The following is a 27,417-nucleotide window of genomic DNA, read 5'->3' on the forward strand; positions in this document are numbered from 1 at the left end:
TAATCCTGAGATTACTACCTTTGCGGTCCTTCTCAACTTCCTTCCTAACTCCCTATATTCTCCTTTCAGGACCTCTTCCCTTTTCCTACCTATGTCATTGGTACCTATATGTGCCAATGAAATCCTTCTATATTTGTGTTCGATAGTATTCCTGAGTCTCCACCCGGGTTTGCGTGACTGATAGTAGTGAAAACAGAGAAAGATACTGACACTATGAAGGAAGTCATGAACACTGCCAAGACCAAGACCAAAATTGGATTTTGCTCACACTTCATTAGGGTTATGGGCACGTATGAATATGGAGCGACGAATAACAATGGTGAAATACTGGTGAAGCTCTGTGCCATGAACAATCTGGTCATAGGAGGGACCCACTTTCCTCACCATGAAATCCACAAACCAACATGGTGCTCACCCAGTGGAGGTAACGAGAACCAGATTGACCATTTAAGGATCAATGCAGGATGTAAGGGTGGAGAGAGGAGTAGATACAGGAAGTGATCACCCCCTTGTTGTAGTGGTGATGAATCTCAAGCTGAGAAGCACTGGGTCTAGAACACATGTACAAAGACATTTTGATATTGAAGTGCTCAAGGACACTAGTGCGATTTCTGCCTTCACCATTTAGCTTAAGAACAGATTCCAGCCCTTGCAAGACCTTAATGAAGATTTATCAGTAGACAGGATCGACGCAGCATGGTAAAGGATTGCCCCAGTCTTCAAGGAGAGCAGCAATGCTTGTCTGGAATAAGAGCTGGAAAGAAGAACAAAGAATGGATGCAGCTGGAAACATGGACAGTCTTAGAAGAAAGATAGAAAATTAAAAAAGTGTTAGATGTAAAGTCAACATGAATTAAGGAGAAATTTCAACCAGCATATAGTGAAACTAACAAAAAGTAACGAGACTTTTAAGAAAGGGTAAGAGAGTCTCTACAAGGAAGACCTTGCAGACGAGGCTGAAGCAGCAGCCAATTAATGTGATCAGGGAAATATGTATAAGATTTCAAAATTGGTATGTGTAAAGTTTCAGGCCAGATCCAGTGGTCCCTTGAGAGATAAGAACAGTCTGCGTTTGACAACTGAGAGAGGAAGAAGCGATGTACAGAGTATTTCAGAGAATAGACCACCACCAAATGAAGTACCTGATTGATATACAAGAGGCAGCAGAGGACCATGACATCAACACCCAGACCCATCCAATAAAGAAAAGATTGTTGCTACAATTAAATCATTAAAGAACAGCAAAGCTCCAGAACATGAGAATTTGAACACTTAACTGTTTGAAGCTGACCCAAAAGTTGCAGCAGCCATCCTGCAACCACTGTTTGCTGCAATATAGGAACAGGGACAAGTACCCAAGAATTAGACAAAGGGAGTTGTTGTTAGGATCCCCAAGAAAGGAGTGCTAAGTGATTGCATCACACTTATGTCCATGCCCAGCAAGATTCTTGCCAAAGTCATTGTCCACTGGATTACAGATGCTGTTGATGTGTGCTTGAGGAAAGAGCGAGCTAGCTTCAGGAGGAACAGAGACTGTGTTGACCAGATCTTCACCCTGCATAATGCCATAGAACTGTGCACAGAGTGGCAGAAACAACTGTATGTGAATGTTGTGGACTTTGAAAAGGCTTGATGGTATCCACAGGGAGAACCTCTGGAGAATTCTCAGATCATACGAGATTCCCTCCAAAATTGTCCAATTTATCCAGACTTTCTATGCTAGAATAGACCTACCAAATGTGATAGGAGAAAAATGTGTATGGAACCGGAAGAAATAGCAGAGGTACTTAATACTTCAGTATTCACTATGGAAAAGGCTCTTGGTGAAAATAGTGACGACTCGCAGCAGATTGAAAAGCTTGAGCATGTAGATATTAAGGAAGAGGATGTACTAGAGCTTTTGGAAAGCATCAAGTTTGATAAGTCGCCGGGCCCGGATGAGATGTACTGCAGGCTACTGTGGGAGGCGAGGGAGGAGATTGCTGAGCCTCTTTGCATCATCGATAGGGACGGGAGAAGTTCCAGAGGATTGGAGGGTTGCGGATGTTGTTCCTTTATTTAAGAAAGGGAGTAGAGATAGACCAGGAAATTATAGACCAGTGAGTCTTACCTTAGTGGTTGGTAAGTTGATGGAGAAGATCCTGAGAGGCAGGATTTATGAACATTTGGAGAGGTATAATATGATTAGGAATAGTCAGCATTGCTTTGTAAATGGCAGGTCATGCCTTATGAGCCTGATTGAATTTTCTGAGGATGTAACTAAACATATTGATGAAGGAAGAACAGTAGATGTAGTGTATATGGATTCCAGCAAGGCATTTGCTAAGGTACCCCATGTAAGCCTTATTGAGAAAGTAAGGAGGCATGGGATCCAAGGGGACATTGCTTTGTGGATTGGGAACTGGCTTGCCTGCAGAAGGCAAAGAATGGTTGTAGACAGGTCATATTCTGCATGGAGGTCTGTTACCAGTGGTGTGCCTCAGGGATCTGTTCTGGGACCCTTGCTCTTTGTGATTTTTACAAATGACATGGATGAGGAAGTGGAGGGATGGGTTAGTAAATTTGCTGATGACACTAAGGTTGGAGGTGTTGTGGATAGTGTGGAGGGCTGTCAGATATTACAGCAGAACATTGATAGAATGCAAAACTGGGCTGAGAAGTGGCAGATGGAGATAATCCCAGATAAGTGTGAAGTGGTTCATTTTGGTAGGTCAAATATGATGGCAGAATATAGTATTAATGGTAAGGTTCTTGGCAGTGTAGAGGATCAGAGGGGTCCAAGTCCATAGGGCGCTCAAAGCAGCTGTTCAGGTTGACTCAGTGGTTAAGAAGGCGTATGGTGTATTGGCCTTCATCAATTGTGGTATTGAATTTAGGAGCCGAGAGGTAATGTTGCAGCTGTATAGGACGCTGGTCAGACCCCACTTGGAGTACTGTGCTCAGTTGTAGTTTCCTCATTACAGGAAGGATGTGGTAGCCTTAGAAAGGGTACAGAGGAGATTTACAAGGACGTTACCTGGATTGGGGAGCGTGTCTTATGAGGATAGATTGAGTGAACACGGCCTTTTCTCCTTGGAGTGACGGAGGATGAGAGGTGACCTGAAAGAGGCAAATAACATGTTGAGAGGTGTTGATCATGTGGATAGTCAGAGGCTTTTTCCCAGGGATGAAATTGTTGCCACAAGAGGACATAGGTTTAAGGTGCTGGGGAGTAGGTACAGAGGAGATGTCAGGGGTAAGATTTTTACTCAGAGAGTGGTGAGTGCTGCCACCAAAGGTGGTGGAAGTGAATATCATAGGGTCTTTTAAGAGACTTTTAGATAGGTACATGGAGCTTAGAAAAATCGAGGGCTATAGGTAAGCCTAGTAATTTCTAAGGTAGGGACATGTGCGGCACAACCTTGTGGGCTATTGTGCTATAGGTTTTTCTATGTTTCTTTTTTTAAAATATATTTTTATTGAAGGATTGACACAGTACAGAATACATAATGGATTACATTTTCCTCCATTTTGCTTTTATATCTTACCCCTAAACAAACCTCCCCTCACCCTCCCTCCCCGAACATACCATGGCAGCTAATGTACTTACAATACAACAATTCACACTTACAAGTACGGACATTTCACAGCCATACCCCCACACTACTTCAAGATGAAGACCCACACACATCCACAACATGTCAGATGATCCAGAATACACTCATATTACAATTCATCAGCCACCCTGTGAGGTAAACCATAAGCGTGTTAAAAGAGAGGCAACTTCCCAAGTACAATCAGATGCCCTCAACTAGAAGGTAATTCCTTCAGTCTCCCAAAATATGACAAGAAAGGTCCCCATTTTGAATAGAACTTTTTCACAGACCCCCTCAGAGTGAATTTAATCTTTTCTAATTTCAGAAAAAACATTACATCCTCTAACCAAGCAGCAGCAGATGGGGGAGTGGCAGATTTCCAGACCAGCAAGATTCTCCTACGGGCCAAAAGCGATGTAAATGCAACGATATCCGACTGGTTTGCATTTAAACCCAAAGCATCATCCCCCACACCAAATACAGCTATAAATGGGCAAGGTTTCAGTGTCACCCCCAAGGCCTCACTGATAATTTTAAAAACCAGTGCCCAATAGCCATCAAGCCAAGAGCAAGACAAAAATGCATGCACTAAACCAGCCGGAGAGAAGGAACACCTGTCACAGCCAGCATCTGTCCCAGGATATACGTCAGCAAGCCTGTCTTTACTTAAAACTTTAAATTGTAAAACTTTAAATTTAAGTGTAAAACTTTAAATTGTATGAGCCCCAGTCTAGCACATGATGACGAGGAATGAAGAGTATTCAATGCTTTTGCCCATATTCCTCAGCCAGATCCATACCAAGGGCATCCTCCCACTGAGTCTTAGTTTTGTTTAAATCTTGAACTTCCAAAGACATCAGCTGAGAGTATAGAGCAGAGATCATCCCTTTATTATTAAAGCTAAGAGTGAGTTTTTCCCACAACATACCAGGTGGTAGATCAGGAAAAGAGGGAAATTTTTCCTTGACAAAGTGACGAATCTGCAGATATTTTAAAAAATGATTATGTGGAAGGCCATATTTACTGTGCAGGTTATCAAAACTATCAAATATATTACCAGTGTACAAATCCTTCATGTGCAGAAGACCATTCAAACCCCAATGTCTAAAAACTAAATCGAGTGTGGAGGGAAGATGGTTTCTATGAATGGGACCCAAAACTGAAGCTGTTGTGAACTTATAGTGGCAGTGAAATTGATTTAAAATTTTGAGGGTGGAGAGCACGACTGGGTTAGATGTGAATTGAGAGGATTTCAATGGCAAGGAAGAATACACTAAAGCTTGGAGAGACAAGGAGTGGCAAGACCGTGTCTCAAGCAGGCACCAGTTTATATCTGGCTGGTGAAGCCAAAATAATACCTTTTGAATGTTCGATGCCCAGTAAAAATGAATAAAGCTAGGAAGGCCCATTCCACCTACGTCACAACCTCTTTGGAGAACGTGCTTAATAACCCTCGGGACCTTATTTTCCCAAATAAAGGAGGTTATAGCTTGGTCGACTGATTTGAAAAATAACCTGGGTAAGAAAACTGGCAAGCACTGGGACAAGTAAAGAAATTTGGGAAGTACAGTCATTTTACTGATTGAATTCTCCCAGCTATAGTAATACCTGTATTTAGCCTGTAGTTAGCTTCAAACAGAGATGTAGAAGAGCGAGTAATATGTATTCCTAGATATACAAAACCATCTTGAGATAAAGGAAAAGGCAAAGATTCCCTTTGGATCTGTAGGGCCAAGTTATTAATGGGAAAGCATTTGCTTTTTTGATGGTTCCGTTTATAGCCAGAGGAGGCTCCAAATTGACCTAATAATGACACAATAGCAGGACTGCTACCTACAGGGTGGCTAACATAAAGTAAGAGGTCATCAGCATACAGGGATACACTGTGTTCCATGTCCCCTCTCCTAACGCCTTGAAATAATGTAGTTGACTTAAGTGCAATAGAAGGAGGCTCAATTGCAATTATAAAAAGAAAAGGGGACAATGGGCAACCTTGGTGAGTACCACCTGTTAATGGGGAATAGTCAGATCGAAAATAATTCGTCTGTACATGCTAAAGGCGAGTGATATAATAGCTTAACCCAGGCTACAAATATTCTGCCAAATCCAAATTTCTCCAAAACATTAAACAAGTATACCCACTCCACTCGATCAAGCGCCTTTTCCGCATCCAAGGAGATAACAACCTCCGGACTCAGAGAAACACTGGGTGAATAAACCACATCAGCCAGTCGACGGATATTAAAAAAAGAATGGTGATTTTTAATAAAACCTGTTTGGTCATCTGAGATTAGCTTGGGAAGGGGGCATTCTAAACGGCACACAAGCACTTTAGCCAAAATTTTTACATCCACATTTAGAAGTGAGATGGGGTGATATGATCCAGATTGAGTCGGGTCCATGTCGTTTTTAAGAAGAAGTGAAATAGATGCCTGTGAAGGAGTAGGGGGTAAGGAACCATTCTCCAAAGATTCCTGAAACACTTCCAGAAGAAACTGGTATGAGCATATCCTTAAATTTCCTTTTAATTCTATCGGATAACCATCAGGACCTGGGGACTTAATGACCTGCATGGCCCTAATGGCATTATTAATCTCTTCCAGCCCAAGAGCCCGATCTAAATTCTCCACCTCCTCTGGTTCAAGAGTTGGTATTTCCAAATTATCTAAAAAAGTTCCATTTTTCTTATATCTGAGGGAAACACTGAGGTATACAGAGAGGAATAAAAAGTTGCAAAGATGTTATTAATCTCTTTTGGATTGCTTTTCAAGTTTTGGAGCGTGTCTCTTATCTGGGGAATAAGTCATGATGCAGCTTGACGCTTCAACTGATGAGCCATAAGCCGGTTCACCTTGTCACCATATTCATAATGGAGGCCATGTGTCTTAAGAATTAATTGTTCTGATAGGTTTGTAGATAGAAGATTAAACTTCACTTGAAAATCAGCCTGGCTTTTATATAATTCTGCAGTGGGTGCCTCAGAATATTGCCTATTCAGGTCCAAAATAGATTGTGATAACACTTGCATTTCCTTCCTACGCTCTTTATTGGAATGTGAAGTATAAGATATTATTTGATCCCTCAAGTAAGCTTTTAAAGTTTCCCAAAGTAAAGAGTACGAGACCAACTCACAAAAATACCCACTGACTCCCATAACTATCTTGGCTATAACTCTTCCCACCCTACCCAATGCAAAAATGCCATTCCCTTTTCCCAGTTCCTCCGTCTCCGCTGCATCTGCTCCCAGGATGAGGCTTTCCGTTCCAGGACTTCTCAAATGTCCTCTTTCTTTCAGGATTGAGGTTTCCCCTCTGGCATCATCAAAGGTGCCCTCACCCGCATCTCCTCCACTTCCCGTACTTCAGCCCTCAACCCATCCTCCCTTCACCACAACAGGGACAGGGTTCCCCTTGTCCTCACCTACCACCCCACCAGCCTCCGGATCCAACATATTATCCTTCACAAATTCCGTCACCTTCAACGGGACCCCACCACCAAGCACATCTTTCCCTCCCTTCCCCCTCAGCTTTTTGCAGGAATCGTTCCCTCCGCGACTACCTGGTCCACATGTCCCTCCCCACAGAACTCCCACCTGGCACTTATCCCTGCAAGCACAAATGCTACACCTGTCCCCACACCTTCCCCCTTACCACCATTCCGGGCCCCAGACAGTCCTTCCAGGTGAGGCAACACTTTACCTGCGAGTCTGCTGGAGTCGTCTATTGCACCCGGTGCTCCCAGTGCGGCCTCCTCTACATCGGCAAGACCTGACGCAGATTGGGGGACCACTTCATCGAGCACCTCCACTCTGTCCGTCACAACAGACAGGATCTCCTGGTTGCCACCCACTTGAACTCTGCCTCTCATTCCCATCTAGATATGTCCATACATGGCCTCCTCTACTGCCATGATGAGGCTAAATTCAGGTTGGAGGAGCAACACCTCATCTACTGTCTGGGTAGCCTCCAGCCTGGTGGTATGAACATTGAATTCTCCAATTTCCAGTAATTCCTTCCTCCTCCCCCTTCCCCTATCCCAGGTCCCTCTCTGCCTCTCTCCCCTTTCAACTTTCTGCTTCTTTATCTCTACAATTCTTTTATGCTTATCCCTTCTGCCTCCCCCCTCTATCTTTCCTCTGACTGGTTTTCCACGTGGCACCTCTAGGCCCTTCCCCCTCCCCTATCTCTATTACTGGGCTTTTGCCCTCTCTTCTCCCCCATTCCTGATGAAGGGTTGCGGCCCGAAACGTTGGCTACTCTTTTCTCACTGATGCTGCCTGACCTGATGAGTTCTTCCAGCGTTGTGTTTGTATCACGATACCAACTCAGTTTCGTTAGTCTTGAAGAACGTGTCAATGTTAGCTGATACATAACTACAAAATTTCTTGTTGGAAAGCAAAACGGGACTAAGTCTCCACAGAGGCCGTTTTCTAATGTTTAAAGGAAAATATAGGTCCAGTTTCACGGGCGAGTGACCAGATGTAATGCAGTGTACTCAATTTGTCTAATCATTGATATCAAGGAGCTATCTATAAAGAAATAGTCTAGCCTGGAATAGGAGTGATGAACATGAGAAAAGAAAGAGAATTGCCTAACTGATGAATTCAAATATCTCCAAGAATCTATGTAACCATTTTGTTTCATTAACATCAAGAAGGCCTTTGCCATACCAGAAGATGTTCCTGTAGAGTTAGACCTATCAAGCAGTGGGTCAATAGCACAGTTTAGATCTCCTGAAAAGATCAGCTGGTGTGTATTCAGGTTAGGTATTAATGACAAAACCTTATTTGCAAAGTGGATGTCATCCCAATTAGGGGCATAAATATTTACCAAAATGACAGGTATCTGAAAGAGAGATCCAGAAACTATAATAAAGCGACCATTAGGGTCACTGATTACATCAGATGGTGTAAACTGCATTCTTTTGGTGATTAATATTGCCACCCCCCTGGACCTACTATTAAATCTCGAATGAAAAACCTGACTAATCCATGCTTTACAGAGTCTATTATGGTCTTCCACTTTTAAATGTGTCTCCTGTAGAAATAGTATATCTGCTTTTAATTGTTTCAGATGAGAGAAAACTTTAGCTCTTTTAACAGGACCATTGAGCGCCTTTACATTGCAAGAAATAAACCTCACAGGGTGGCCTCCATCAGCAGCACTCATGTTAACCATATCAAAAGGCACACAGGGCCCACAATCCAAAACAGTGTGAGGGCACAAGCTGCACACAATAACGCACAATAGAAAGAAAGTCTGGCCAATCCGTAACACACAAAAGAATAAACTGCCATGGTAATCCCCCAAAACACTACCCCCCACCCCTTTACACAAACAAGAAAAAACAATTAACCCTCTAGACCTAGATCTACCTCCCCAACTGAGGATGATCGCAGGCATTACCAAACAAAAAACTGTCAAAGCGTTCCCCATACAACCAAACCTTCAGTCTGATCTAGGGTGGCTCCCCTCCTCAGAATTTATACCAATACTTATTCTACCTTTAATATATATATATATAGGCTAAAGATAACACAGGTCAAGCAAAGCATTAAAAACACAAAAAACTAGGAAACTAAATGCCAGAGATACAAATCCCAAATATTTACATTTTGCTGGTTGAAAGTTTTTGTTCATTAGATACTGCTGCATAGCAGTTCGACCAGATCGCATTCCACAAATTAAACTGGAAAAAATGAACAAAGAAGTGAATTGCAAAAATTAACAGTTTGCCTCGGCAGGAGGACTCTTCAATGCTGCATGAATAGCCTAAAAAAACGTAATTGCTCTTCTGGTTCTTCTTCTCCCCAGCGCGAATGGTAAAACTCATTGGCCGCCTCTGGTGTATCGAAATAATGTTTTTTACCTTCATGGATGACCTGGAGCCGGGCAGGATACAAGAGGCCGAACCTGACCCCTTTCCCGTAAAGCAGGGATTTCACCTCCTTGAAAGCTGCTCCTTTTGTCCCCAGCTCTGCACTAAAATCTTCATGAAAAAACATGCGATGTCTGTGGAAATACAGCTCCTGCTTCCGTCTATTGATGATGCGTTGCTTATCTTGAAAGAAGTGAAAGAGAACCAGGAATGTTCTTGGTCTCATTTGCTTGGCTTCAGAGACACCGGATAGTTTAGGCCCAATTCAGTGAGTGCGCAAAAGTACGAGAAGCCTTGGGAAGAAATTTGTCCCCAGCACTTCATCAAAAAACTCGGTCATAAATTTAACAGAGTCTGAACCTTCCAAATTTTCAGGAATGCCAACCACTCTCAAATTGGATCTCTACGCCCGATTTTTGAGGTCACCTAGTTTCCCCTTCAGAAATGCGTTTTTGCTCTGCAGCGCTGCAATGGTGGCTTCAGCACTCGCCAGTCAGTCTCTGTAATCATTGAGGCCATCTTCAACATCACAAATGCGTTCATCGTGTAACTCGTAATAAGACATAATTTGTTCCATGGCAGGATTCACTGGTGACAAAGCATCTTCAAGTTCTCTTTTTAGGGCAGGATGCACCGCTTACATCATGTCAGTAAGAAGTACTAAGCGAAGCCTCTCCAAGTCATTGGGTAGCACAGGTCCAGCAGCGTGCAACGGCGCCATTACCGTAACATCAGCTTTCTTGCTCGAGGCTCCGCTATCTTTTTCCGGAGTTTTACTATGAAGGTGCATTTTCTTTGCCATGTCAGTATCCAGCAACGTCCCGGGTTGTTCACAATGTTAAATATTCAGTTACCTTGAGCATACGCCAAAGATAAACAGGTAGATTTTCAATAAAAATTGGGAGCCACACTTACATGCACGTACTCATTCCATGCTCAACCCGGAAGTCCTCGTTTTTCTATCTTCACCTGCTCAGTTGGGGACAGTAATTTGAGCTTTGAAGTTAAGACAGAAGTCAGGCAAGGCTGTGCAATGTTGGTACTATTATTAAATATTGGTGATTGAATGGGTTATGAGGCAAACAATGAAAGATAAGCAGAGAAGCATTAGGTGGACTCTATTCTCTACTTTAGACGTCTTTGATGTTATGGATGACCTCGCATTACTATCACGTACATACCAGCACATGTAAGAGAAAACTCATCAATTTTATCAACTTTGGCTCTAACTTCCATCGTGTCCTTAAATTCACTTGGTCCATCTCTGACACCTCCCTCCACTTTCTCATTTGCTTTGTCTTCATCTCTGGAGACAAGCTGTCATCCAACATCTTTTATAAACCTACTAATTCCTACGGTTATCTTGACCTCTTCCCTTGATATCTCCATTAAACTTGCTATACCCTTTTTATATCCCTCTACCTCTACCACATCTGTTTCTAGGACATGGCATTCAGTTCCAGGATATCAGAGATCATCCCATCTTCCCGCCGCCTTAACAGTGATAGAGTTTCTCTTGTCCTTACCTATCGTCCCATCTGCCTCCGTATCCAACTCATCATCCTCTGCAACTTCTGCCATCTCCAAAGAGATCCTATCACCAAATATATCTTTACCTCCCCCTCCTCTTTCTGCAGAGATCCCTACCTCCATGATTCCCTTGTCTATTCACCCCTCCCCACTAATCTCCCTCCTGACACTTAACCCTGCAAGTGGCCAAAGAGCAACACTTGCCCATTTACATCCTCCCTCACCTCCATTCAGGACCCTAAACAGTCCTTCCAGGTGAGGCAACACCTCAGCTGGGAATCTGATGGGGTTGTCTGTTGTGGCTGGTGGTCCTGATGTGGCCTTCTCTACATTGGTGAGACCAGCTGTAAATTTTGGGATGCTTTGTTGAGCACCTCCACTCCATTCACCACAAGCAGAACTTCCCAGTGACCAAACATTTTAATTCTAGTTCCCATTCAGATGTGTTGGTCCATGGCCTCCTCTTGTGCCAAGCTGAGACCACTCTCAGGGTGGAGGTTGTGTTCCTCTCCATTGCCTTGTTGTGCATCAGGCCTTTAGCATTTGTCTGTTTTTTACAAGGCCAAGTTGCTAGCTCGACACTCAACCCAGCACTGATGGAAGGCATGCAAGAAGCCAGCCAGATATAAACTCAGGATCAGTCAATGTCTAGTGCAGCACAGGGTGAAGGAGCAACACCTTATATTCCATCTGGGTAGCCTCCAACCTGATGGCATGGATATCAGTTTCTTCTTCCAGTAAAAAAAATCACCCATACTCACTTTCCCCCTTCTTCTATTCCCCACTCTGACCTTTTACCTTTTCTCACCTGCCTATTAGTTCCCTTTGGGTCCCTTCATCCTTCCCTTTCCCCTATGGTCCACTCTCCTCTCCTATCAGATTCCTTCTTCTCAAGCCCTTGACCTTTCCCACCCACCTGGCTTCACCAAAATCTTCTAGCTAACCTTTTTAAAAAGGGTCTCTGCCTGAAACATTGACTGTTTATTCATTTCCATAAATGCTACCTGACCTGTGGAGTTCCTCCAGCATTTTGAGTGTGTTGCTTTGATTTCCAGCATCTGCAGACTTTCTCATGTTTATTATCTCTGCCATTGATCCCAGCTCCCCATTATTCTGGGAGAACCAGTCCAATGCATGAAACTGTTAAATGATACATTTTAACAAAGAAAAAGCTCAGCCAGCTGCCAATCTTATCATTATCACTATGACTTTTTATGAAGGCCTCTAAATTTAAACATTCAAAAACTATTAAAAATTAATGATATTATTAAAAACATAAAAGTTATTAAAATTGATTAAAGCAAATTCAATTGAAAGACTTCATATTCTATTATTGGTCAACAGTATGAACAAAACTGCATACTGTTTTATTAAAATATTTGATAAAATATTTCTATCAATGGAAGCTATTTTAAAAAGTTCACAGTAATAATTTCTGCTGTACTCCCTTGACAATTTCTAACAAATAGGTAAAGTTTTAAATATATTAAGTTAATGTAAAGAACATAAAGCCATATTTGCAGTCAAAGATAAATATATTGAGAAATCAGTTACTGTAGACTTCGGAGTCATAGAAAAGTACAACACAGAAACGGGCCCTTCACCCCATTCCTAACCATTGAAACCGGGGCCATAGCCCTCCTCGCCTCTATCATTCACATACCTATCCAAACTTCTGATATATATCAGAAAGAGCAGTTATGCATCTCTGATTCTGGCTATACCTCTGCTTATCACTCTTCAGTGTGAAAGATAAATGAGTTGATTGGCCTGAGTTGATCCAACAATTCAGGCAGCTATGTGGGAGATATAGTTTGCAGAACGAATTGCTTCTGATCAGTTAGTAATCAGGCTGTGTGCTGGAATTCTGTGTCTGAGAAGGAGTTACTCAGCTTGATTGGGGATTAATGCTGGTGTGCTGAAACGTGTAATAAGAATTTGTTCCTTGACTCTATGTTTCATTCTATAAGCTCCCTTTTAAGCCTCTCCGAAGCTCGCATTACTCAACAGCTAAAGGCAACCCAAACTCTTGAATGGTAGTCAATTACGAAACAAAAGGGCAATGCAATATTAATTGCAAAGCCTCACCATGTGTTTCATTGACTTTTTCTCTCAATAATGAATATTTGATCTTAGTGCTCTGATATCAGTGATGATGGGAGCTATGAATGAAGACTAGCATTATATTCTTTGATCTGGAAACATGACCCTTTCAATATTTATCTATGAATACTGTGAATAGCAGCAAATGATCAACTTCCAAATAATCACACAAAGCATGGTTATAGAAAACTAGATTCACTTCACAAAATCATCAAATCTGCCAAAGATAGCACCTCTTTCTGTCATTTCCTTAGCTGAGTAGCTGAATGAATAGTTTTGGTGCTGTCCAAATGTTGAGTAATTGGGTGTGTGCCTTTGAATAAATCTGAATTATTCAGCGTCATCATTGTTACAATATCACTTAACTCCAGCTGCCACACATCCAGTAGTTTCACAAGGATCTGGTGGATAAGTCACCCAAATAACAGCTGACAGAAGCTTATCTCTATCCTGGCCAAGTGAAAAGGAGTGTTTCAGCCGGCCAGTGGGAGTCAGATCCACTCTTCATCGATTTAGAAATTAGAACGTGTTGCTCATTTACTGGAATTAACAACATTTTACGACTCTCAGGTAAACAAGAATATATAAAGGAGATGTATCTACATCATCACAGAGACTACTGGAGGATCCTTTTGTCAAACTGCCTTTTTGTTAATAGGAAGAAGATAACCAATCCTTCAAATGAAGTAAATGTGTCCCTTCTCTCTGAGTGAGTGCCCTGATGTGTCAATTGGTGAGTTTATTATATTTTTTTGATGAAGAAATGAATGCTTTACCACATCCTTTATCAGAGGGTGGCACAGTGGTACAGCTAACAGAGCCAGTGTCACACGGTGCTGAAGACCCCAGTTCAATCCTGACTTTTAGTGTTGTCTTTGTGGATTTTGTACATTCTCCTTGTGATTGTGTGGGTGTCCTCCACATGCTCTGGTTCCCTCCCCATCTCAAAGATGCTTCAGCCACTATAAGTTGTCCCTAGCATGGTCAGTGAGTGGTAGATTCTTGGGGGAGTTGATGAGAAGATGGGGAGAGGATCAGTGTGTATTTAGAGTAAGTAGCTGCTTGATGGTCAGCAGAGAATCAATTGCCAGAGGGCCTGTTTCCCTGCTGTATTACTCCATGACTCGAGTAGTTAGCAAAAAAGTAAAGGAGGTGTCTGGGATACGGAGCTCTGTGTAGGTGGGTGGCTGGATTTAATATTAGGAGATAAGGAGGGTTTGGTGACCGCCAGTACTGGGAAATGGAAAAAGATGTAATGACCCAGAGTATCGGGAGAGGTGAAAATCACATTTCCTCCCTATAATCCAATCTCATAAATATTGGATGGGAGTGTGAGAGCCCAGATCTTCCCAATATTTAGAGTCCAGTGCTTCCCAGTTTTGGAAGAGCATGACACCTTCCAGTTCTTCAGTATAATAAGAGGAAAGAAGAACCTAGTGCTCTCCATTTAAGAGAGCTCAATGCCCTGCTTATCAGGAGATGGGGTGAACCCAGTGTACACACTTGTTAGAATGTACTTCTCAACATAGGGAGAAGGGCAGAGTCCATTGCTCTGCAACTTTAGGGGAAGTCAACTCTGCCCACTTTAGGAGCCAGAGAGTTCAGTTCTCTCCAATTTTAGGACACGAAGAAAGTTCAGTGCCAGTCAATTAAGAACTTGGAAAAGTCTCTGGCCCTGATTCTGCAGACAAGGAGAGCCAACAATTTCTCTCTCTCTCTCTCTGCCACTTACAATACCAGACATCAGATCCTCAATGTGTCCTAATATTGGGGAGCAATGGGATTCTCCTGTATCCTAACCTGGATGAAAGTGGAATCACTCGATGTAGAAGAAACCAGACTTTCCTGGTGCTAAAACAAAGCAGAGCTCTGGGCTCTTCCTACCTTTTGATAGTAGCGTAAATTGGACACTCAAATATAGTAAATAAAAAGACTCCTGTGCTCCCTGTAGTTAGAAAATACGATGAGTATAATGATCCTCACTATTCAGAAATGCAAAAACTACAGTGGAAAAGGATCTACTGCTTTCCAGATGTATATGTTGAATAAACTATTCTCAGGCTTTCATCTGGGTACAGGTAACGATTATAACTGATGTTTTGATGATAAACTCCACCATCTTCATCAGGGATGATGCCCGGGCATGTCTAGTTCAGTGGTATTTATTTATTTTCTGACAGAAAAACCAACAAACATAACATGGAGGAACCCATTGCTACCTCCTGTCTTCCCAATATTTCCATGGTTTCTAGAAGGATCACCAGGATCCTGAAGAAATACTGTCTACAGACCCATAAGGAAGAGCTCAAATCACAAATTATGTGGGTCAAAGATGACCTGGGTCTCAGATCAGATGGCACTTACAGGATTCCCTATGACCTGGGTCTCAGATCGGAGGACATTTACAGGATTCCCTATGACCTGGGACTCAGATCGGAGGACATTTACAGGATTCCCTATGACCTGGGACTCAGATCGGAGGACATTTACAGGATTCCCTATGAATGTGGAGCAGCATTTATTGATCAGACAGGACGCACGGTGGAAACCCACATCAAGCAGCACAGGAGGTATATCTGTTTGGGTTACGTGGAGAGATTGGCGGAAGCAGAGCATTGCATTCGCAGTGGCCGTAGGATTGACTTCGACATCACAAAAAGAGTGTGCCGTAGGCTGGTAGGAGCCAGGTGAAAAATCAATCAGAGGAAAGATCAAGGGGTGGGGGAGGGGATAGGCAGGGAGGGGATAGGCAGGAAAGGTGAAGAAGGAATGTAAGGGGAAAGCACTATGGGTAGTAGAAGAAGGCAGAACCATGAGGAAGGTGATAGGCAGCTGGAAGAGGAGGCAGAGTGAAACTGGGATGGGGGAAGGGAGAGGGAGGGAATTACCGGAAGTTGGAGAATTCAATGTTCATGCCAAGGGGCTGGAGACTGCCCAGACGGTATATGAAGTTTTGCTCCTCCAGCTTGAGTTTGGCCTCATCATGGCAATAGAGGAGGCCATGTATGAACACATCTGAATGGGAATGTGAAGCAGAGTTGAAGTGGGTAGCAACCGGGAGATCCTGTCTGTTGTGGCAAAGCAGTCCCCCAATCTGCGTCGGGTCTTGCCGATGTAGAGGAGGCCGCACTGGGAGCACCGGGTGCAATAGATGACCCCAACAGACTCAAAAGTGAATTGTTGCCTCATCTGGAAGGACTGTTTGGTGCCCGACCTGCTGAATTCCTCCAGCTTATTGTACGTGTTGCTTTGAACACAGCATCTGCAGTGTACTTAGTGTTTTCCAGTATTTGAAACAATTATGAGTCTGGTACTCTGTAATATTAAGAGCCAGGAAGGATTCAGTGCTCAGCAGTGTTACCACAAGGGTGAGTACAGAGGTCCCAGTATTAGGAGATAGAGAGCTCTGTGTTTGCCAGCATGAGGAGGCAGAGATGCTCAAAGGATTCCTAATGTTAGCAGAGTGGAGAGGAGCTACTCTGAACACGTACTCATCCTTTCGGTCTTTTTCAGTTGTAATTACCCACTTTGTTATTGGCTACCTCCAAAGGTTCATGTATAATCAAAGTATACAACTCTGAAATTCTTCTTCACTGGATAATTCTTCTTTATTGTGCCCTGTATAAGACTGGATGGTGCAAAAAAAAAGTGGCTGTGCAGTACTTCACTAGTCATTTTATCCCAGACAAATTGCTTACGTGCTAACTACCAAGAAAAGCTTATTTCTCTCTCATCTTGTGTTTTCCTTCTAGATACCTTTTAGCCCTGAAAGCAGCAGTCATTCTGTGAAGATGTCAAAATCACCAGTCAAGGGGAAATCAACTCGAGCTCAGAACACTGAACAGAATCATCAAGGGAAAACTAGAAACTCCAGGAAAGATCCCATAAAGGATCCCCAAATTACAGAACCTAGCCCTGAAAGAGCTTCCTCATCCCACCCTCACCAAGGAAAGATGAAGTCAGCAACCAAGCATTCAGGTCAGCTAAAGAAAAGGCGAGGGTCTCAAAGGAACAAAGAGCAGACGTGTAAACTGGACGACGGGAGTGGGAGCAGACTGGCTCCTACTGCCAGACAGAGTGAGCAAATAACGGGGGGAGAAGGGGGTGGAAAACCAAACTCGCAGGAAATAAAAGGAAAAAAGAAACCACAGGCGGACAGGGCAAGGGAAACGCATAAAACTAGTGCAAAGGAACCTAGAACTATTGAGAAAAATTGCAACGATAAAAGGAGAGAGAAGGAGATATTGAAATCTGGACGCAGTAAGAGCAAAGCAAACAAGGCAGATAAGAGACAAAAAGGAAATGATTGCACAACAACCGACAGTAAGCTGAACTGTCAGACACCAACCAAGCAGAATAAGGAAAGAGGAAATAAAGTGAGAGGGGATGAGAATAAAGGGAAGAAATGCCAAATCTTCAGTAAAGCCAGCAAGCCTGGGCTTGAGTTAACAGAAAGGAAGAAGACCAAAACTAGTGAAAACAAAAGTGGAGCTTCTAACACAAGACTGACAGGAAGATGTAGAAGGAGGATCAGCAGTGACTCTACTGATGAGGACAGTGAGAGTTCAGAAGGGTCTAGTGAGGAGACAACCAATAGCAGGGATACTGACAGTGAGAGGACCACATCTGACACAGGGGCTGACAAGCCCAGCTCTAGAAAGGGTATTCCCAGGATAGAAGTTGAGAAGAAAGTTAGCAACCACAGTACAGGCAGTGAGGGTACAGATGAGGAAGAAGATGCTGCTAGTGAAGAGCTGGGGAAGGAGGTGGTGAGTGACAGAAGAGCAAGAGAGGGAGGTGACAGCAGAAGTTGTGGTGAGGATGATCAACAATCTCATTCAGTAACTAATGAAAGAGGAAACAACAGCATACAGCAAGTTCCAACCATTAGCCAGAATACTGCTGGAAGTAATGAGGAGGAACAAGAAGATAAACAGGAGCTCAGCAATGTGGTGAGTGATGATGAACTCGTAGCCAAAGAGGAGGAACAGGTGAAGATATGGGAGGCAGAAGAGAGTGAGGCTGGATATCCAGATGATATTCTTAAGAGAAGAACATTACAAATGGATGTGAAAAAGAAGATTATAGTGGGTATGAAGGTCAAAGCTAAAGTGGAGAGTAAGGGAATGGACCAAATACAGGTCAAGAAGAAATGTAAAACCAGGGAGAAGTTTGCCAAAGTTCACATTCAGCACAAGTATCACACTCATATGTGTAAAGCAGTGGAGAGAAGCAGTGCAGAAAAGCCTTGCAAAAAGCAGGAAGGTCAGTCTGATGGTGAGAAAAGCCAGGAGAAATTAACTGTCGTGCAACCTGACCCTTCTGCAAGGCTTTCTTTACATCAGGCACACCTTATCCATTGTCTCAAGGCTAAAAGCAGAGACATCAGAACAAGATCAAACCAGCATCTTGCAACAGCTGCAGGAGTGAGTGACATGTGCCAGTTGCCAGAGGAGGCTGTCAAATCACACCAAGACCTGTCAGTCGATGGCTCCTTCACTGATCATGCCTCAGTGAAAAGCCCACAGATAGATAGAAGCAATGAAAGTAGTTCTTCAGAATCAGTAGACCATGATGCTGAAAAAAAACAATCATCTGCACAGCATCAGGCGGCTCTGGATCGCAAGAAGAAAATTGCAAAGGTGGTAGGAAAGGTGAAGTTGGCATCTATCAGGAAGTGTACACCAAAGACTCAGAGAACAGTGGAGACAACGGATGTGGAAAATAGCATGGAAGCCAAACCTGGAACAGGCAGGATCAAGGGGAATGCCTGCCGGCGGTTTTCCGCCATTCGTAGGGTCACTGGATGGATTAGCCGCCAGATTCCCAATGTCCTTAAGACCAGATCCAAGCTGGTCACTGTTACCAATGTGATTGGAACTACCACGTGGCTTTCAAGGACACTGAGCCTGAGACAGAAGAGCAAAGAGGGGAAGCCGAGCAACTTCAAGAGGCGCATGGCAATTCGCCTTGCCAGCACAGTGGGGTTCAGCACCCGAAGGGGTGACCATCTTCGCAGTTGGAAAGTAGCATTGAAAGAAGAGGCAGAAGGAGACTGTGGGTTACCAGAGGTAGATGAGTCTGCCCACAGTATGGGAGATGTTGAAGCAATGGTGTCTGCCGATATGCAGAGTGTGCCAAAAGAAGAAGCCAGTGGACAGGATACATGCCATCAGGCTGAGGGCCAGATTGAAGGTGAGGAAAAGCTGGGTTCTGATGCCAGGTATGCAATTGTGCTGCCACGAGTGCACCAACTGGTCAAGTCAAAAGCAACTGTATTAGCCAGTTGCAGAATTGAAAGGAATCGTGCAGACACTCCACAGCCCTACAAGGCTGCAGCCTCAGCTCAGCCAGACTGCTCCTACCTGGGTGTTGTAAAAAAGCCACAGAATGAATTAAGAGATGAGTTTCATACTCAAAGGGACATTGGAGTATCCATTTCAGAGAACAGTGATTCAAATCTACAACCAAGAGATACCAGGAATGATCCTCATTATCTGTGTACAGGCAACCGCACTGGTCCCATGAACATGCCACTCAGAAGGGACCAGGACAACAGACAGTTCACCCTGTCGGATTCTTATCCACGTCCGTCTTCCCAATTGAGAAGAGATCCTTACCGACAGATCACGTGTGCCTGTGATGATGAGGATTTTCACCACAAGCAGGAAATCCACTGGGCAGGGAGGAGGCATTTCAGTAACAAGAACTTGACTTGGTTGGATTCAGAAACATTGCTCCCTCATCCAACTATTGAGAATCTGAGCAAATGGACAGTGTACAAAGAGCAGGGTGTTAGAACACTAAGAAGAGCAGGGCACTGGGAGCCTGAGGACACTGCTGAAGGTATTCTTGAGAATGACTTCACATTAAAACAGGTACCAATCCAGTGGAGCTTCCACATAATCCATTGCAAACTTTCCATTAGTTTGAAATAAATGACAAAATAATCAATGAGAAACTACTTGTCCACTTTTGAAAATGCCAGATTCCCTCAATAACAGTGAGGGGAGGTAAATAACTGTTGGATTACCTTCCTCACAATATTCTAATCCCTTATCATTCACCTCTCCCACTCTTCTTGTCCTTTGTATCTCCCTTTTGCTTCATCTCCCTTCCAGGTCTCTCTCCTCTCCTTTTATAGCTCCTTCCTTATGAACCTTCTCTTCCCCGTCTCTCTTCTTTTGCACCATATTGCTTTCTCTTCTTTCACATCCTTTATTCTCTCCCACTTGTTACAGGTGTTATTTTTGACAGCCACTTGAAATCTGTAATCAAGTGTAAGTTTTCACTTAAGTCTTGATATTGCTACTGGGTACAGTTAGTAGCGGGGCAGCCGGATTTCCCAGCAAGGTTTCACCAATAGTATCCCGTCGCAGAGTAATTGAGTTGTGTAGCACAGAAACTGGCCATTCAGCAAACCACGTCTATGCTTAAACTTTTTGCCCTCCAACACTAACCATATTTGCCTGCATTAGTACCTTACTTTAGTCCGTTGTCTATCTAATTCCACCACTTACTCTCAGGATAATGTATGACAGGAGTGTGATGTACATTTTAGGGATGTGATTATGCATGACTGGGGTGTGATGTACATTATAGGGATGTGATTATGCATGACTGGGGTGTGATGTACATTTTAGGGATGTGATTATGCATGACTGGGGTGTGATGTACATTTTAGGGATGTGATTATGTATGACTGGGGTGATAGTGCATTTTAGGGATGTGATTATGTATGACTGGGGTGATAGTGCATTTTAGGGATGTGATTATGTATGACTGGGGTGTGATGTACATTATAGGGGTGTGATTATGTATGACTGGGGTGATATACATTATAGGGATGTGATTAAGTGTGATGGCATGATATACATTATAGGGATGTAATTATGTATGATTGGGGTGTTGGTGTATTATAAGGATGTGATTATGTATGATTGGTGTGTGATATGCATTATAGGGATGTGAGTATGTATGACTAGGGTGTGATATACATTATAGGGATGTGATTATGTATGACGGGGGTGTGATATACATTATAGGGATGTGATCATGTATGACTGGGGTGTTAGTACATTATAGGGATGTGATTATGTATGACTGGGGTGATAGTGCATTATAGGGATGTAATTTATCTGTTTAATCCCATCTTTTATGGTGTTTTTTCACTCTTGTCTGAGAAAGGATGTTCTGACATTGGAGAGCGTTTAGAGGAGGTGAATGAGAATGATTCCTGAATGAGGAGCATTGGATGGCTCTGGGAATTTAGAAGAACGATGGGGAATCCCAATGAAAATTATCGAATGTTGAAAGACCTAAATAGAGTGGATGTGGAGCGGATGTTTCCTGTAGTGGGGGGTTTAGGAGCAGAGGACACAGCCTCAGAATAGAGGGAAATCCATTTAGAATGGAGAGAAGAAGGAATTAATTTTGACAGAGCTTGGTGTACCTATAGAATTTATTACCATGGATGGCTATAGAGGCCAGATCATTGGGTGTTTTTAAGAGGGACGTTGATAGGTTCTTGATTCACTGGGGCATGAAAGTCAGGGGAGAAGGCAGGAGAATGGGACTGTTAAGGGATAATGATTGAAATGACTTGATGGGCCAGATGGCCTAATTCTGGTCCTATCTCTTGTGGCCTTATGGATTACAGTGCCTATAAAAAGTATTCAACGCCCCCCCCCCAGAAGTTTTCATGTATTGAATCACAGCTGATTTGATTTGGATTTTTTGACACTGATTAATAGAAAAAGACTCTTTCATGTCAAAGTGAAAGCAGATCTTGACAAAGTGATCTAAATTAATTACAAATATAGAACACAAAATAATTAATTGTAGAAGTAGTCACCTCCTTTAATATAACACACCAAATCATCACTGGTGCAGCCAGTTGCATTCAGAAGTCACGTAATTAGTTAAGTGGAGATCACTAGGGTATAATTAAGGTGTTTCAGTTGGCTGTAGTAAAAATGTACCTCCAGCTGGGAGATCCAACTGCCAATGAGTCAGTATCCTGGCTACAACTATGCCATGAAGAACGCAAAAGAACACTCCAAGCAACTCCACAAAAAGGTTATTGAAAAGCACAAGTCAGGAGACAGATACAAGAAAATCTCCAAGTCACTGAATATTCCTTGGTTTACAGTTAAGCCAATCATCAAGAAATGGAAAGAATATGGCACAGCTGTAAATCTGCTCAGAGCAGGCTGTCCTCAAAAACTGAGTGACCGTGTAATAACAAATTTTCAAATTGTAGAAGGTACGTTCGATCCTTATTTATAAAACCGGCAAAGACAAATGATCTTGTAGCGATGAAAAACTAAATTAGCGATATTAGCATTACTAAGCAGTATAAGAGAGTATTCAGTGTAAGCAAGTGCTCCAGTTAGTGGTCAAAATATTCTCCATGGCTCAGTCCCTCTCCACTAAAGTAAGCCAAGACAAAGTGTGAATACATAATCATCAACACACACAAAATGTTGGTGGAGCACAGCAGGCCAGGCAGCAGTTACAGGAAGAAGTACTGTCGACATTTCGGGCCAAGACCCTTCGTCCTGACGACTGTGCTTCTCCCTATAGATGCTGCCTGGCCTGCTGCGTTCCACCAGCATTTTGTGTGAGTTGCTTGAATTTCCAGCATCTGCAGATTTCCTTGTGTTTGCTTTTTAAATACATAACTATTCTCATTTGCTCTTACCACACCCTACCCCACTTGACAGATTAACATAATAAATGCACTGCAAAATGCAATACAGACAAAAAATAGATACATGGCTCCTACATGTATATATGTACCATACAGCCCTAAAGGTTTAATTGCTATGAAAGGTTTCTTACTGTTGTGGGATAATGACTTTCCTAACAAGGTGGGGGGATGGGAATCACTCTGCTTGGCAGGTGAGACGTGTGGCTTTGAAACAATCTCAGGTTCTGGGGCCTCCTGGTGGTTCTAGCAAGTGACTCTGGGACTACAGGAAGCAGTTCTGACAGGTCTGGATGCCTTCCTTCTTTAACTATTCACTCTGCTCTCCTCAATTGATGGATGTGTCATCTCCAGATGACATCAAATGCAATTTTTACTGTGCAGGAGAAAGGTCAAGTTTTATCCTCAGTCTTTCCAAGTACCCACTTTCGATAGTCCCTTACCAGGAGTGAAACATCAAACCCCCTTGTTTGAGGAGCCCTCAATTTGCCTCAGTTGTTTGTCATGAATACTCCTTCTGAGATTAGGTTTCAGGAGATCCAAGAGTGAATCCAAGAGCAAGGGATGGAATAGAATGGCTGGTGAGTTGTTAGTGTTCTGCATCATGATATGCAAGTAGGAAATTGGTGAGCTTCTGATTCTGAATATTGTGTTCTGCAGACAGTGCTTGCAGTGCATCATTTAGACTCCAGACAAACCTTTACACCAAGCTGGGTGGTATAGTATGGATGTAATGTGTTTCATTCCATTCATTTTCAGAAATGGCTGAAACTGTTTCACAATAAACTGGTCTATTGTAACTGACTAAGTGTTCTGGAACATCAGTCCTTGAGAAGAGTCTTCTCAACACACAACAATGTGCAAGACAGTAGTGAAGGCGATTAGGAACACTTCTGGCCTCTTTATAGCTGTATCCACTATTACCAAGAAATTTGTGCCCATGAATGGTGCAGCAAAATCCACATGGATGCTCTGCCAATGCAATGCAGGCAATTCCCAGTGATGGAGAGGCACCACCCTTAACACTTTTGGATATATTGGCATCCTGAATAATACATGGCAATCTGCTTGATCTTCTGGTCTATCCCAGGCCACCAGACAAAGCTTTGAGCCAACACTTTCATTTTGACCACACGTAGATGACCGGCATGTAGCTCTCCAACACTTTAGCTCTCAGCTTGGATGTTGCAGCAACTCTCAATCCCCACTGAAGGCAAGGACAAGTTCATCCCAGCGCTGGTAAAAATGGGGGATCTAGAATTTCTTCTGCACATTCTATCCATTTTGCGTTGCCATGTTGACCTGAGACAGTGTGGGGTTTTTCCTGGTTTCCTTCTGGACTTCCTCTGCTGTAATAGGCAGACTTTCAATTTGTTTTAGAGAGAATAAGTCAAGAGGATTGTCCTCTTTTGTAAATTTTTCAGGTATTCCCCTTTCCAAGAGTAAACGGAAGAATCCATCAGCATTTCTGTAACTAGTTGTCCTCTTGAATTTGATCTTGTAATTGTGTCCACCAAGAAACAGAGCCCATCTCTGCCTTTGTGCTGCTGCTGTTAGTGGACCACCCTTCTGTGGATTGAAAATGGACACTAGTAGTTGATAATTAGTAATGAGGGCAAACTCTCTCCCATTCAGGTGCTGTTTGAAATATCTTATACCACCAAAGCAGACCTCAGGCCTCTCTGCCAATCTGTATGTAATTTTTCTCTGTAGCGGTAAGGGAATGGGATGCAAAGGCTATGGGGCGTTCACTCCCATCACTCATAACATGTCATATGATTGCACCTATTGTATACCATAAGGTGAGGTGTCACAGGCAAGCTTCATTGGGTGATGTGGTTCATAATGTATAAGTACAGTGTCTGACATCACCATTTCCTTTACCTTTTGGAAAGACACCTCACACTGCTTTGGCCATTACCAATTCTTCCCAACTGCAGAAATGAGTTCAAAGGATGGAGCACAGTAGCCACGTTTGGCAGGAACCTGTTATAGTAATTGACAAATCCTATAGCGGGCAGCTACTGTGACATGTCTCTTGGCCTTGGGGTATCCACCATCGCTTGCATTTTCTTAGCATGTTTGTGTAATCCTTGTCCATAGATGGTGTAGTCACAGTAATTGACTCTTGCTTTAAAGAATTCACACCTTTCATGTTGTGCTCTTAGCCCATAATTTTATCACCTTGTTAACTCTGCCTTGTGATTTTGGAGATGTTCCTTTTCATCTTGGCCAGTAACAATGATATAATCCAGGTAACTCTGAGTACCTTACAGCAGCTAATCCACAGCTTTCTACCAGAGTGCAGGTGCAGGTGCCTCTCCAACAATAAGTCTGTTATAGTGATAAAGATCTATGTGAGTGCTTATGATGAGAAGCACTTTGGGCTCTTCTTCCACCTCCAACTGTAAGGAGACCTCACCAAGTCCACTTTGCTAAAGTGTTTCAAAGGTTGGCAAATTTATCCTCTATCCTGGGCAGAAGGTATCGATCTACTTTCAGTACTGGGTTGATGGTGACCTGAAGATCACCACAGATTTTTTCAGATCGATTCTTCTTGGCTACTGGGATCACTATTGCTGCCCATAGGCTGCACAACCTTGGAAAGGATTCTTAAGCCTCCATGTGATCTAGCTCACTGGCTACTTCATCAGAGATGTTATACGGGATTTTGTAAAACTTGTGTTTGGTATTTTCACTTAATACTATTTTACCCTTGAAATATTTGAGTTTGCCAATCCTGTCCTTGAACACTGCTGTGGCATCATCCAGTACTTTCCTTATTCACTTTCATTTGACTCTTTTACAGGAGATGTGGCATGCAAATGGTGCATAGATCTCGAATCAAGTTATAATCGTCTCAGCCAATCACAGCCCCATAATGCTGGCCCTCCTGTTTTGACCACGTACAAGCCCAATGTGGCTTGTTGGTTGTTGTATTCCATTGTTACAAATGTCATTCCCACAGGACCTATCTTTTCCCCAGTGTACGTTCTTAGGTGGATATCTGCAGTATTTTTGAAATGCTGTTCAAACTTATTTTGTGGAATAATTGAAACAGACATGCTCTTTTCATGTATCCTACATTGTTAGATTTTCTGCAAGTTTTGCCAGAAAACTTGTCCTGTCAGTTTGACAAACCTGAATGAGGAGCTCCCTGCCACCATTTTGTCCCAAGCCAATCTGATAGTGCTCTGGGTCAGCTGTTCGCCCAAGTTCCGTCCAGTATCAGGTACTCTAATATCAGAATCAGAGTCAGGTTTATTATCACCGGTATATGACGTGCAAAAAAAATGTAAAAACTGAGGTACTGTCCAAAGATTCAATGTCCATTTAGGAATCGGATGGCAGAGGGGGAGAAGCTGTTCCTGAATCACTGAGTCTGTGCTTTCAGGCTTCTGTTCCTCCTACCTGATGGTAACAGTGAGAAAAAGGCATGCCCTGGGTGCTAGTCCTTAATAATGGACGCTGCCTTTCTGAGACACCGCTCCCTAAAGATGTCCTGGGTACCTTGTAGGCTAGTACCCAAGATGGAGCTGACTAGATTTACAACCTTCTGCAGCTTCTTTTGGTCCTGTGCAGTAGCCCCTCCATACCAGACAGTGATGCAACCTGTCAGAATGCTCTCCATGGTACAGATATGGAAGTTTTTGAGTGTATTTGTTGACACACTAAATCTCTTCAAACTCCTGATGAAGTATAGCCGCTGTCTTGCCTTTTTTATAACTGCATCGATATGTTGGGACCAGGTTATCAGAGATCTTGACACCCAGGAACTTGAAGCTGCTCACTTTCTCCACTTCTGATCCCTCTATGAGGATTGATATCTGTTCCTTCATCTTACCCCTCCTGAAGTCCACAATCAGCTCTTTCATCTCACTGACGTTGAGTGCCAGGTTGTTGCTGCAGCACCACTCCACTAGTTGGCATATCTCACTCCTGTATGCCCTCACGTCACCACCTGAGATCCTACCAACAATGGCGTATCATCAGCAAATTTATAGATAGTAATTGAGCTAAGCCTAACCACACAGTTATGTGTATATAGAGAGTAGAGCAGTGGGCTAAGCACACACCCTTGAGGTGCGCCAGTGTTGATCATCATTGGGAAGGTATGTACGTAGATTGTGGTCCTCCAATTAGAACATAGAACAATACAGCTCAGTACAGGCCCTTTGGCCCACAATGCTGTGCCGACAGTTAAACCCTGCCTCCTATATAACCCTCCATCTTAAATTCCTCCATATACCTGTCTAGTAGTCTCTTAAATTTCACTAGTTTACAAATTTCACAAATTTAGGAAGTCGAGGATTGAATTGCAGAGGGAGGTACAGAGGCCCAGGTTTTGCAACTTCTCAATCAGGATTGTGGGAATGATGGTGTTAAATAGGGACATTCATCAAGCATGACCGCTCACCCAGCAATTGCCAGGACTCTCAAGTTCATTGAAAGAACGTATTGGTGGCCCAGAATGGCAAAAGAGTTTGGCAATATATGCAGGCCCACGCATTGTGCGCCCAGAACAAGGAGCCTAGTATCCTGAGGAGGGGTCTCAGCCCGCAACATTGACTGCTCATTTCAACAGATGCTGCCTGACCTGCTGAGTTCATCCAGCTTGTTTCT

At 43.1% G+C, this 27,417-nt stretch overlaps 1 protein-coding gene across 1 annotated transcript in view; it reads left to right on the forward strand.

The window, feature by feature from the left end:
* Nucleotides 1-213: 213 nt before the first annotated feature.
* LOC132380273 (unconventional myosin-XV-like) overlaps nucleotides 214-27,417 on the forward strand; it is a 909,717-nt gene continuing 882,513 nt past the window's right edge. Inside the window, exons 1-5 of the mRNA XM_059949029.1 lie at nucleotides 214-466; nucleotides 9,389-9,501; nucleotides 9,916-9,998; nucleotides 15,338-15,761; nucleotides 16,838-19,963. Of these exons, the coding sequence (XP_059805012.1) occupies nucleotides 214-466; nucleotides 9,389-9,501; nucleotides 9,916-9,998; nucleotides 15,338-15,761; nucleotides 16,838-19,963 (3,999 nt within the window). The remainder of the gene's footprint in view (nucleotides 467-9,388; nucleotides 9,502-9,915; nucleotides 9,999-15,337; nucleotides 15,762-16,837; nucleotides 19,964-27,417) is intronic.

Source organism: Hypanus sabinus, chromosome 23 (genome assembly GCF_030144855.1).
Source record: "Hypanus sabinus isolate sHypSab1 chromosome 23, sHypSab1.hap1, whole genome shotgun sequence".
NCBI classification, from domain to species: domain Eukaryota; kingdom Metazoa; phylum Chordata; class Chondrichthyes; order Myliobatiformes; family Dasyatidae; genus Hypanus; species Hypanus sabinus.